This window comes from Dromaius novaehollandiae, chromosome 5 (genome assembly GCF_036370855.1).
Source record: "Dromaius novaehollandiae isolate bDroNov1 chromosome 5, bDroNov1.hap1, whole genome shotgun sequence".
NCBI lineage: Eukaryota > Metazoa > Chordata > Aves > Casuariiformes > Dromaiidae > Dromaius > Dromaius novaehollandiae.
In genome coordinates, this window is record NC_088102.1 from 68,099,369 (window position 1) to 68,112,365 (window position 12,997).

The 12,997-nt window shown below is 36.6% G+C and overlaps 1 protein-coding gene across 1 annotated transcript in view; it reads left to right on the plus strand.

Moving 5' to 3' along the window:
- Positions 1-702: 702 nt before the first annotated feature.
- The window catches only part of MUC6 (mucin 6, oligomeric mucus/gel-forming), a 54,770-nt gene continuing 42,475 nt past the window's right edge, over positions 703-12,997 (plus strand). The window contains exons 1-5 of the mRNA XM_064513333.1: positions 703-825; positions 6,262-6,324; positions 9,677-9,917; positions 11,525-11,651; positions 12,833-12,920. Of these exons, the coding sequence (XP_064369403.1) occupies positions 774-825; positions 6,262-6,324; positions 9,677-9,917; positions 11,525-11,651; positions 12,833-12,920 (571 nt within the window). The 5' untranslated portion in view covers positions 703-773. The remainder of the gene's footprint in view (positions 826-6,261; positions 6,325-9,676; positions 9,918-11,524; positions 11,652-12,832; positions 12,921-12,997) is intronic.

Genomic DNA, 12,997 nt, shown 5'->3' on the forward strand with positions numbered 1-12,997 from the left:
TGAGTAGTCATCATATCCTCCCAGTCCTGTGCCATAGACTGCACTCTGCCCTTGGCAGTGCTAGGATGGTAAACAAGAGCTTCCTTAGCTCCTCTGCTAACTCAGGGAGGAAGCTGTATGCTTGCTGTGCTTGTACCACAGACTGCCCTTTTTACTGAATCAAAGTTTATCATTTTACTCGCAAAGTCGAACAATGGTTGTTAGGGAGAGTGAATAAATGAAAGAAGAGTTAATAAAAAAATCTGAGAACTGGATCTCTGTTCATTCATGCTTTGCCATCTTTTATCTACACATTCTTTTCAGCAATTCTGAAATTCCTGCACTTCATTCTTCCACTTTGTGTACTGGTCCAATATTGTTTCTCTCCTTATCAGATAGTGATCAGAATTTGCGTATTATTGATCTGTATTGCTTTTGGATATAATACCAAATTTGTTCAGTAAATGAAGTTAAATGTGTTTGAGCTGTGACAAATAATAGCCATTAAAAAAAAACTGTAAAATGATAATGAACTGGAGGAGGTTTATGTTTTCTTTTTTCTTTTCTTTTTAAATGGCATTTAGGTGTGTTGAACTTGATAAAGAGGAGATCCTGTTTGGCGGGTACTCTGCAATTTCTGAAAGACATGGGAATGAGGGAGGGCATTTCAATTCTACATATAAAGCATCCAAGCTTGAAGAGGTAAGCCTAGAAGGTGGCAGCAGCAGCACTGCCCATTTGGAGCAAATAGTGGAGGAGAGTCCAGAAAAAAATTTCCAGTTAGGGCATGCATCATGTTTCAGACAGCATTGCTGCTTATCTTCTGCAGTTTTCTGCAAGGTACAGGTAAGTCTAGATACCTTTATCCCTCTCTGTGTACCATTTGGAGGAAAATATGCATGCATTGAAACCAAGTGGGGTACTCCATTATAATGCTGCAACACATGTGATTCAGGTCTTGCTTTCCTTTCCCACTACCAGCAGGAGTACATGTACACATTTTCTTCTCCCTCACTAGATGTTAAAATGCAACTACATATTTAATAAATGTGACTGAAATAGAACTATTTTTTGTTTTTTTTTCTTCTTAACTTTTCTTTTTAATTATGTTTACTGATGTCATTAGTGGATCATTTCCTAGAACTGATACAAAATACAGATATTACAATATGTTCCCTAAATATTTGGCATCTTTTTTTTTAATGGACTTGTGTTGGCAAACTGCAGAGTGCATTCATCTTACAGATGTTCCTCATACCGTGCTCTAGTGATGTTACTGGGGAAGCTGAGCATCTCTCCTGTGCAGAATTATGATCAAAAACTTTTTCCTTTTTTAAACAAACTACACAAAGTATTACGTATGAGCTACGAGATGGCATTGCTTTTTTAAATCATGTTCTGGTAGAAAGAATCTCGAGCTAGAAAATAGGCAAAATATTCCAGTCTGTCAGATTTTCCATGACTCTCAAAATATCCCTCCATATAATTCTTTAATCTTTTAAAGAGTTCTGTGTTCTGTTCTGATCCAGCCCACATAAATATCAGATGATTGTGCTTTTTTTTTTTTAAAGACTTGATAATTAAGTACATTGGTGCTGTAGCTACTCAGCTTTCTTAAACATTCCTCTTCCTGTAGTTTTTTCAGTGGATCCTTTGAGAGCCTTTTTTGTCATAGTTCAGTATTGCTTAAGATCGTGGTTTCTTTTTATCTATTCTGTATGTTCTCTATAATCATCAATTGTTAAAGTTCTGATTTCAAGAACATGCTGCTGAAAGGCATACTTCACTTACTTCAGTTTGAACAAAGCTAAATTTATTTCTTTTGTATTGTGTTTACTACATTTAATGAACCATATAATTCCAATTGCACAATGTCACATATTACTCTTAAATCACTGACTTAAACTGTAGCACTATAGAAAATAAAATACAAGCAACTCAACTCTTTTGTAAATTCTCAGGGACAATTTCTAATCTCAGTTATGTTGTTATAAATCAACTTCAGTTCTGTTCACTGTATTAGCACTGTTGTAATCAAGATCAAGTCGAGCACCTGAACCCTGGGTCCTAACCGCAAATGCAGGTGTCTGCAAGTTATTTATCAACATGGCACTACGTATTGGATGACTAGATGCATTAGTGATAAAGGTTAATCTTAACAGTCAACTGGGAAATTACTTTTTGGAAATATAAAAAAAGTTTCATTTTAACATCTTTCATCAACAGGAAATGTTTTGTTTTCATTTATTTAACTGACCTGAAATAATTTGAAATCATTACAACATTGCATTACATATTGCCATAGTGATGTCTCACAGTAACTATAATACAGGAAAAAAATGACTTACTTCTTCACAGTGAGCCAGGTTCCCTTTCTGGATTGCATTCCAATTATAAATGAAACAGACCAACCACACAGAAACGGCACTTTGCCAGATACAGTTGTTGAGGAAGTCTGACCAGTTAGGAAACAGTAAGATATAGAAAGTTTTAATTTCAATTCCAAATAAAGTAAAGAACTGTTTGAAGTTATTGAGCTAATTCAAAATGAAGTATTTCATGTCACTTCTTAAAGGAAAACAAAATATTTCCAACAACATAAAAAGGTCAGAAGATTTCAGTATTTTGGAAATTTCATTTAGCGCTAGGAAAACCTTTTCAATGACGAATTCCTGAAAAGATCCTAGATACGACTTCGGCATGGGGCCACAGCCCTTGGTACATCTACACAACCTGCCATATCATGTGATTGTGAATGGTTAATAAAATTGCCAGGATGCTTTTACTAATCTCTTCAGAGGTAAGTGTGAGAAAAAGAACATAAATGCTGAGAATAATTACTGTACTATAATTATTTTAATAGTTTGATCTGACAGGATACAGGCTAGTTGGCAGATAGTCAGCATGGCTCTATATTTGTTATACTAACCATCCTTTGAGCAAAATTGTAAAGTGGATTTCGTATCTTTGGTTACTTTTAATATAACTCTTGCATAGCTCCATGTGGTCCATGATGGTTATTGCATTTAATTTTTTTTAATCTAACCAGGAATATTTGTAATATTTTGTAACTGTTTAGCATGGTTAGACTTAAGAATTTGCAAATCAGAAAAGCTTACAAATAAGCTTTGTGAACCAATACACTATCTGTTCTGATCTAAAATATTTTTCCATAGAGTACTAGACTTCTTGTTTTACATCAAGCTCTCTAGATAAGTCTTATACGAAATGATGATTTAGGTATTTCTTCAATTTCTGCCAGTCAAGTATCCTCTGAAGACAGCTGTACCCACTCTTAAATCCCATGAATATAGTTTTTGTAGCTTGGGATTAAACCGTAGTAATTGCAAAACTTGGAGTTCAACAGTAATAGATTATTGAACAAATGGAGATATTAAAACCAAGGACTTCAAAAAATGAGCAACTACGTGAGGTCTAGTGAATGCTCAGTAGCCACACAGACAAAGAGTGCTCTTTGTGGGGTACTCACCATGAGGTGGGGCATTCTAGGAACGTGTGAGGCCGGAGGAAGAAGCACACTGTATTCTGGAGGTGCCTGCTGAGTTGCAGGCCAACCATAAAGGGTGCACTAAAACATTGGCACAATTTCAAACAATTACTGGCCAGTGCTGACCAATTACAGACCACAAGGCTGTGTGAGTAGAATTTAAAATGTTTCTCTGCAGAACTTGTAGTGCTGGCCATGCAGCTGAGCGTAGCAGCTTGCGACTCAACAGCTGAGATCACTGTATGCTGTTTCTTTCTTTGGGAATGTTCTTCTTTAGGTCATCAAGAACTTATTGCACTGTTAACCTAACTTATTTGGATTTATAGAAATTTTGTTACATTGTACTCTCAAGTTTCATTTTTTGTTTGTGGAGTACTATCCCATTGAAATGGTTACAATGCCTAGGGAGAAAGGAAAAGGGGATACATCTCACCGAACTTCTGTCTTGGCCTTTACACCTCAGACAGTCACCCGAGGTTTCTTTTATAGCCAATGGAAAGAAATAGAATTTTTGAGTGTAATCCATTTGATCCATGTTTGACACACATTTTACAAGTTAAATTGTACCCAGAAAACGTGCATTTCTCTTCACAGACTGTAAAAAGAGTCTATATAACTGGCAGAGATGTAGATGTTGATACTAATTACATTAATATTCAGTCAACTGAATGTCGTTAAAATTATCAGAACAACGTTGGGGTGGGAGCACTTCTGTCACTGAACTGTAGTCACTGATTTTCCTTGTGTCTCGATATTTATTGTATATTATTCCATCAGTGTATTATTTTAGCTCTCAGAAGCTTAGATAAATTTATGCAGGTAACACCTTCCTTTTTGACTAAGTATTGTTCCTGAGAAAAACTGAAGCATAGACTGATTGGAAAGTTAGAGAACTCTGGTCCTCAGGTCTGAGGCAAAGGCAAGTGCTGAAGTCTTGTTCCCTGAATTGCTTCCTTGTGTCTTTCCCGGAGGGCAAGCAGTGTGTTCTGTGCTTTTCAAAAATGTGGACATTCATTTTAAATATCCTTATATTCAGTTTGCCTGAGAGGATCCCTAGATTCACTGAGGCTTGATGAACTACAAGCAGAGATAGGCCATAGTAGTCCTCTTTCTTCTGCTACCTATTAAAATGATATACCAACCTTGACTGAGAGAGACACTTTAGTAGAAATTGCTGGGTATCCAACAGGCTCCTTCAGTGATACAATTCTTCCATGATTTGTTTGACAAAAGCCTCAAGAACCCTCTGGTACCTGTCAAAATAAACAACACCTTATATGACTAATGTAAGAAATTCCACATAATTCCACATAAAAATTCAGCCCCTTCAAACATTCTGTGAAGAGACATAGTTGTTTTTTCCTGTCTTGAGGATCAAAATGTTCATCTCCAATCCTTGGAGTGAGCAATATTGATTTTTAATGAGTGACATCTCTTTTATCAAATTTAGCTTATTAGAAACAAAGAAGGAAGTCTGAGGGTAAAAATATTTTAAATACAGAGGAATCTGAATCTAGCCTTACATACAAGACAAGACAAGAACTTCACCTATTCTTCTACACTCCTTGAGACACCACATGGTAAATCTTACTTCACCTTCAACAGTGCAGCATGGAATTGGCTAGAGCGTCTGTTATAGTTGGTGAGCTCCCTGGGGGCTTTCATTATCTTCAGTATATGAGGAAGCAAGAGAATCCTGTGGAGCCGTAGTGTACATATATATATAGGTGTGTGTAGATCTAGTCTGTTTTATGCCATTAAAGAAACTGTGCACTGTAACATTCCTTCATATTTTTTTCTGTTGCAAAAGATGCTAAACATATAATGGAGAATTAAAAGGGTTTTGCAGGATATTCTTTGCTCTTATCATCCAAGAAATGTTGGACCTGACAAACTAAAAATGAGTAATGCATTTCTTAAGCACCCCTCAGTCCTTTACCTTACAGCTTTTCTTGGCTGTTACCGTCCAGCTATTGACTCTGTGATAGCTGGCTCCATACATGCACCACCTATGTCTGTGTGCAGGGCTCAGTGCATATACAGTGGCTGTGACAGCCCTTGCCTTGTCAACATCTTTCTTATGCTTTGGTCAAAAAGCAAGGTGCTACTAGAAAGAATTTTCAGGCATGTATCATGACATGCTGCAGTTGGACACATGCAGTAGGTCTGTGTGTGAGAGATAGAAAAGGGGTTATACTATACACCACGTTTGCTCAACTGTCCTTGCCTTCACATAACCAGAACAGAGCATGTGGAAAGGAGCAGGTAACACCTTTTCAGCTGCTTTTACTGCTCTTGCCTGAGCAACAGCAGTAAAAGCAGCAACCAGGCCTGGGAATTTCCCACTCTTCAGCCACAGATCCCATGATTCCTGTGAAGAACAGATGGAAGATAACCTGTATTTTCCCAGTTTTGGTTGTTCCCTCCATTACTTCTGCCCAGATGGCAGACTAAGAATTAAAAAACATGGGAAAAGATATATCCCTTAAGTTTCTTTAACAAGGAACAGAGGATTTGACACTGAAGTACTGGAAATCCCATATTGCACTGGGTTTCTGGCAGCCTTTGGTAACACCAGTTGCAGAAGAATATTTTATTACAAACAGAACTATGTGGTTTTCCACCATAATTTCTGTTCAGTGTTGTGTGAGAGGACACTATTCATAAATGCTGACTCTGCTTGTACCATGTTTTTAAAAGAAATAAGTGTACAAATATTCACCTTCCTTGTGCTTAGAGGATAACTTATCAATGTTGCCCTTTTGCTTTCACAGCTTTTGAAGGAAATTATTGGCCCCACTTCTTTCTCCAAAGACAGAAAGAATCTCTGCAAAGAAGTAAGTGCTTGACCTGGTATTTAATGTTCATGTTGCAGCTATGGCTAACAGCTCTAGTCAGTATCAGTTCTGTATTGCAGAAGACCCTGTACAAAACACATGCTCAATATAAGTCCTTGTTTCAAGGAGCTTGTAATTAAAAGGCTTAACTTTAGAAATTCTGATTGAAGGGCATGCGTATGAGGAGGTGGTAAAACTTATTGCCTGTCTATGGTGAGTTTCACAGTGATTGGAAAATAATATGGTCTGTCTTGCTGAGATTTTGATGCTTAAGGATAGAAACTATGAGCAGTTATAGTAGCTTTCAGCTGATGGATACCATGTTTGGAAATTTGCTGTTGAAGTTGTTCTTGCAACCTGTTTGATTTTCTTTCCTGAAGATCATTACCTAATATTACCTAAGAATTTAGAAAATGGATTCTTCTGATCCTGCAAAATCCAGGAAACGAAGGAGAGCTGATTCTCTATGTAGGCTAAGTTACTTTAAAGTTTGCAGGTCAAACTAGATTTATGCACAAGTGAAGGATCAATGTAATGTACTGGTCTACTTAAGGACACTGAGGCTGAAAATACCAAAGTGAATACCAACTTATTCTAAAGCACATGTTACCCATAATATACAACAGATCATTAGAGAGCTACTTTTAAAGAGGTATTCAACATGATATACTTACATTATTAGGCCCAAAGGATTGCAGTAGCATGGTCTCTGTCCATAACTGGAGCTATACCTAGGTGTAGAAGAACTTTCCCAAATAGCTTCTGGCAGAACAGGGAATACTTTTTCCTTACCTTTATAGCCAGCGGGGAGTCAGGCTGTGGCCTGACTTCAACATCCAGCTGTGCCAGCTGAAGCTGTTATTGCCACAGTTCCTGGTAATTTCCTGGAATTTTTCCCTTAGCTACTAAGAATGGCTTGTGTGCATGTGCCCTAATACCTGTAAGCAAAATTAACTCCAGCCACCTACTTACTGCAAATTTGTGCTAGTCTTCCTGAATCTAAGACATACAAAAGATGGTAGGAAATTATTTTACTCATTTCAAAATATGTGCCATGTGAGCATAGAAAATAATTAGCATAGTATAGCTTTAAAGTACTATAAATGTTAGCTATCAGAAGTACAGTAAGAACAGTGGATATAATCAAAATGTTAATTTATAATTAAAATGGCAACTTTTGATAGTGGTGACTGTAGTATTTTCTGTTCCAAATAAAGACAATCATAGTTGTGAAGCAACCCTTCTGAAAACATAGGATCATTAAAAAAGAACATTAAATCTTTTCTAAAATAAGTATGGATATCACTCCTAGTATTCTGAAAAAATTATCTACCATATTTTGTTTACTGACATTCTTCCTAGTAACCTATTTTCTTCATGTCTTGCTGTAAAACACTGTGCCTTGCTCTTGCATACTGTCCAAAAGTTCCTGTGTTTTAGTGGTTGAGAATGAAATTCTTTAATCTAGTTTGTGGAAAATGTAGAGGTGGAGAACAAAAAAGACTGATACAAAAATGCAAATTTATGATAATGAGAGGCATTTCTTTAGGCAGAAGAAGCGAAGAGTGGTTTGAATTAGGTAAATTCGCATTCAGAATAAGCATGGAAAAGCGACATGAAGTTTATCATGAAGGAAAAAACAATTGAGCACTTTTGATCAACCAAAAAAAATTCTGCCACTCTCATCTGTCTTCTCTCTGCTCTTACAGCTTGAGGAGTAGAGCATGAATATACACAAACTAAAAGAGAATCAGTAGACATCACTTACTAAAAACTGAACTCAAAAGACATACAGACATCAAAAGATCTATAATCTGTTTTTAAGCTTTCTTCAGCTACTGACATTCCCATTTGCTGTTTTTCTGCAACAAGATTTAAATAAAACCCTTTACACTTCATTCTGAAGGCATTCCTTTATTTATAGAAAAGGGCATCTATCTCACTCTGACCATTGTATAATCCCATGTAATTATTCCTTGGCACACTCTGAACAAACTGGGGTTTCCTGGTCAGTATGAGTTAAACTAGCTAGGTCAGCATTAAACTAGCTAGGATTTGGCATAAAGGATAAGGCATCAACGATAACAATTAGCCAACTCCTATTTTCCAGTCAGACGTTCTGGACAGCACAGAAGTATGGAAGAGGAGTACTTTCTGCCAACAGATAATTAGCTCATTGGAAAACAGCTTTTTCTACCTTAGCTGGATAAAAACAGTAGTGTTTGGTAGTCATTTCATCACTCTTCAAGAGTTAAAAAAGTGTTTTAGCTTTAAAACAGTGTATATAGATTGGAGGTAGACTTTGCAAAACTTATCTGATAGGTAGCGCTTCTAAGATATATTCTAGAATATTGGCGTTTCAGAAAACTCAAAATTAAGCAAAAATTATTTAAAAATGAAAACTCATAATCTAAATTTGCAATTACTTAACAAAGTACATAGTTTTACTTACTTCAGTAGTCCTGTCAACTTCAGAGAGACTGTTCAAATGCTTTAAGTAGGTATAGAAACATCTGTAGCATCAAGCGCTGGAGTTGTATCTCTTCTTATGATTCATTTCAGCTTCCTAAAATCTGTCCCTTCAGACCAAAAGTGATTACTTGTTAACAGTTTAAACTGATTAAAACATTCAATATATTAACAAAGTTGGCTTGAATTTTGTTACACATGCACACAGAGCCCCAAAAGTGCAGATTTACAAACTGAGCTTTTACGATTGTCTTTGGAAATCTAATGATTGGACTGTGCAATGAGTTATTATATAGTAATCCCTTACATAGCCCCTTGAATGTTATGTCTGAGATGTTAAGTGGTCTCTCCATAGCAAGCTGTGGCCTTTGCAAACAGATTGGACAGACTGAAATAAGAAGGTAAACCTTTGTATCACCAGTGGAGGAGATAGAACGATGTTTCCCAAGACAAAGGAATCTAGGGAGCTCTCCTCTGCTTACAATAAATGTAAGAGTATTGCCGTCATTCCAGCTGTTGTTTCATTTCCTGAGTTGAGGTAGTATTTGCGGTTACAAAAAAAATCACTAGAATGTTGTTCACATCATATTAACACTTGTGAGAACTAGGGATCTATGGGACTGATGGAATAAATTAAGCTATTCAGTGAAAATGCCATCTAAAGACAAAAAAGAGTGGAAAGAAGGAGAAGGTCATAGACAACTTGGCAACAGAATAAGTCCTACATTGAGGGAATAAAAAAAGGTTTTCTTATGAGGCAATAGTAATTAATTTGAGTAGAAGCTGACTGCCTGTTCCAGCTATTTATGTTTGAAATAGGAATCTGAATGAGCAGATATGCTATAAGGAGAGCTAAATCCATTTTTCTCTTTCACTTCTATAGTTTTGGGCAAGGATTCCTGTTCTACCTGGGGTGGAGGGCATTTCTCAACCTTTGATAAATACCAGTATGACTTCACTGGGACCTGCAACTATATCTTTGCTACCATATGCGATGAAACCAGCCCAGACTTCAACATTCAGTTACGCCGTGGGCTGAACAAAAAAATTGCAAGGATCATTATTGAGCTGGGACCTTCTGTCATCACTGTTGAGAAAGGCAGCATTTTTGTCAGAAGTGTTGGGTAAGATTCTGGGATGAATGGGAAAAAAGTGTTTAAAAAAAGGCAAACAGCTGTACAGCAGTTATACCAAAGAAGACTACTTTGTACCAAAAATGAATTAACAAATTATAGAAGACGAGTAACTAGACTCTGCTCCCATTTATTCCTACAAAGCTGTCTGTCTGGATGAGTATTCCACTGGCAGTTATTTGAATAAAGTTTATAGTATATTTGTATAGGCAAAGAGATAAACTAGCCTTCACAGACCAAAACAGTTCTCCAGTTCAAACTATGCTCTCCTAAATACTACCAGGCTGTATGAGCTGTATTTCAAGCACTGCTGAAACAGTTTATATTCTTTAGTAGATATTACTTGAAATTCCTGAATTTTGCTTACAGCTCATTTGATTGGAGACTTAAGTAACACTGAGCTCTCTGTGCTGAAGGTAGTATGTCTTTAGGGTACAAGACAACCTTGGAACAATTGAACTAACAGAGAAATACTGGAAAAGCCTACAGAGAAGTTCTTGTGTACAAGGCCACTGACTGTTTATGTTATTCCAGGGATTACCATCTCCAGAAAACAATTGTTTTATTAGGAATTACATGGATAGGAACCTTTGGGTTCTACCTCATTTGTTCTTCTAGACAAATTGCTCCCAGACAAGGAAATCCCCCCCGGAAAGTTTTCAGTGTTTTTTATCAGATAGACAGCATTGAACATTTGCCTGTAGGTAAATGCAGTTTCAGGAAACAGATTGCTATGGATTGTCTGTATTTTGTTACATTTACCTGGGTTTGTACAATGACCGTCATCACAAAAAGGTGACTTGTGCCTGTACCTTAATTTGTACTCTAGAACAATTTCCTTTATTAGTTTATTTTCCAGGAGAACTATACAAATACATGGGCCTAACTCAATGCTCTTCATTTTAAATTTGTTGTCCTGCATTCACAAGAATGAAATGCTGTGGCTGACATAGTCTAACATTGTTGATAGCCCTACTTCAAGTGGAAGGTTGTTCTCAGTAACCTCCAGGGGTCCCTCCCAATCAACATTTCTTTGATTCTAAGACATACACACTGTAACAAAATATATTTTTTCTTCAGTATTGTTGGTTCGTAGCATTAGAATTCAGCCACAAGGATGACGGCCTAATTCTGCTACACCATTCCCGTTATGTTTTTCTCTAACCTTGACAGTTCTCAGTGTTAGCAGTAATTTCTGTATTAACAGGCTCTGGTCCACAGAAGCCCTTTGGGATAATTATCAGTAGTTCTACCACAAAAAAATTTATAGGCACAAGTTCTTGAAACACATAGCTAGGCCCTAATAAAACCAAACCAAGTGGAGATCCCAAGTTCTGTGCAAACATACTCCCTCTTATTTTGTATACTCAGTGTGCAACCATAGCCTGGTGATCCTTCTTTGAAAGAGCTGATACTGACTTGTAGTCAGTAGAAATTTGTGTGTATCTTGAAACGTTACGGATATGAAGGAGAAAATTTCCATATTGTGTTGCTACAAGCACTCAGATTACTATGCGTATTACTTCTAAAGATGATTACCAATACCTGCATAACACATTGATATAAGAGGGTTAATTTTCTCTTCTTTCTCCTTACAGTGTCATTAAGTTGCCTTATACCAGCAATGGAATTCAAATAGCACCTTACGGACGCAACATCCGCCTGGTGGCCAAGATGATGGAGATGGAGCTAGTTGTCATGTGGAACAATGATGACTATCTCATGGTTAGTAAAGTGTACTCATAAAGCAGAAGAGAAAATTCTCACTGACTTGTTGGAATGATAGGATCTCTTTAGACTTAATGGATGCTTTTTCTATGTGTTTACAATTTGGATATTTATTCTTTTCCTGCTTCATCCATTCCCCTTGAAATAAACAAATGTGCTTTTTATACTTGCATTTCCTTTCACTTCCAGCTTTGGTAGTTAACTAAAGCCACCAATACTGTGATTTGTGGGCATTTTCCCTGGATTTTAACCTTTCCTCAAGCTATTCTAGCAGCTTAAATATTTTTCCAAAGGGATGTTGCAGTTGTTTACAGTTATGCAGAATTTAGTAGTATATGCCATAGCTCTTTACAGTTATGCAGAATTTAGTAGTATATGCCATAGCTCTGTCATTTCTGGTGTGCTTCATCTGGACATCTTTTGATTTCTAACAGATGGTGCTCCTCAGAGCTCTTTTCCCTATAGCTTTTCATATTTTTCCCCCAAAGATCCCGATGTAGTTTAGAGAACAGAAAACCTTTTCTTAGGCTGATCTGTGATATTAATGCCACATAGGACACTGAATTCTGAATTGGTAAGTCTGTTAAAACAGATTGTAACCTAGTCAATTGTCTGGGGCATTTACCAGTGTTACTATGGTCTATGTAACAGGAAACACATCTATGATGGGTACATGCTATATTCTATAAACAGTTAGACTCTTTTCCCTGTTCTAATGTTTTTGTGATAATTCATTGATTGTAGCCAGTAGCAATTTTACCACTTCACCATCTAGAGCAATAGATAACTGAGTAACATTCCTCTGAAGACAGACTTTCTTTCTGTAACCTTCAATTTCTTAAGAGAACAAACCTGATATTTGTGCTCTTTTAGAAGTAGTATGAGCAACGAAACAGCGTTATTTCTTTTTCTGTTTTTTTCCAACTCCTTAGAATATTATCCTCCATCATTTCCCTGGAAGTGTCCCTGAATCTTATTCTTCTATTGAATCAAAGAAACTTAACAATCACTACATGCTGATTCAGAAAAGAAGTTACTGCTTTCAAACCTCTTGCCCCAGTCAAATCACTGAAATTAATCAGAAGGGTTGTATTCTTGAACTGAATTTGTACAAGAAAGGTAATGCTGTGTAGATAATTTTAATTAGAGTGATCCTTTTAAATGTTATTTTATTTCAGGTTTTGACTGAGAAAAAATACATGGGGAAAACCTGTGGAATGTGTGGAAATTATGATGGCCAAGAACTGAATGACTTTGTGAATGAAGGTAAGATCTAAAGGACAGGCCAAATGGAAGGAGATCTAATTAAACTGAGTCAAAGTAAAAATATAATGCTGTACTCA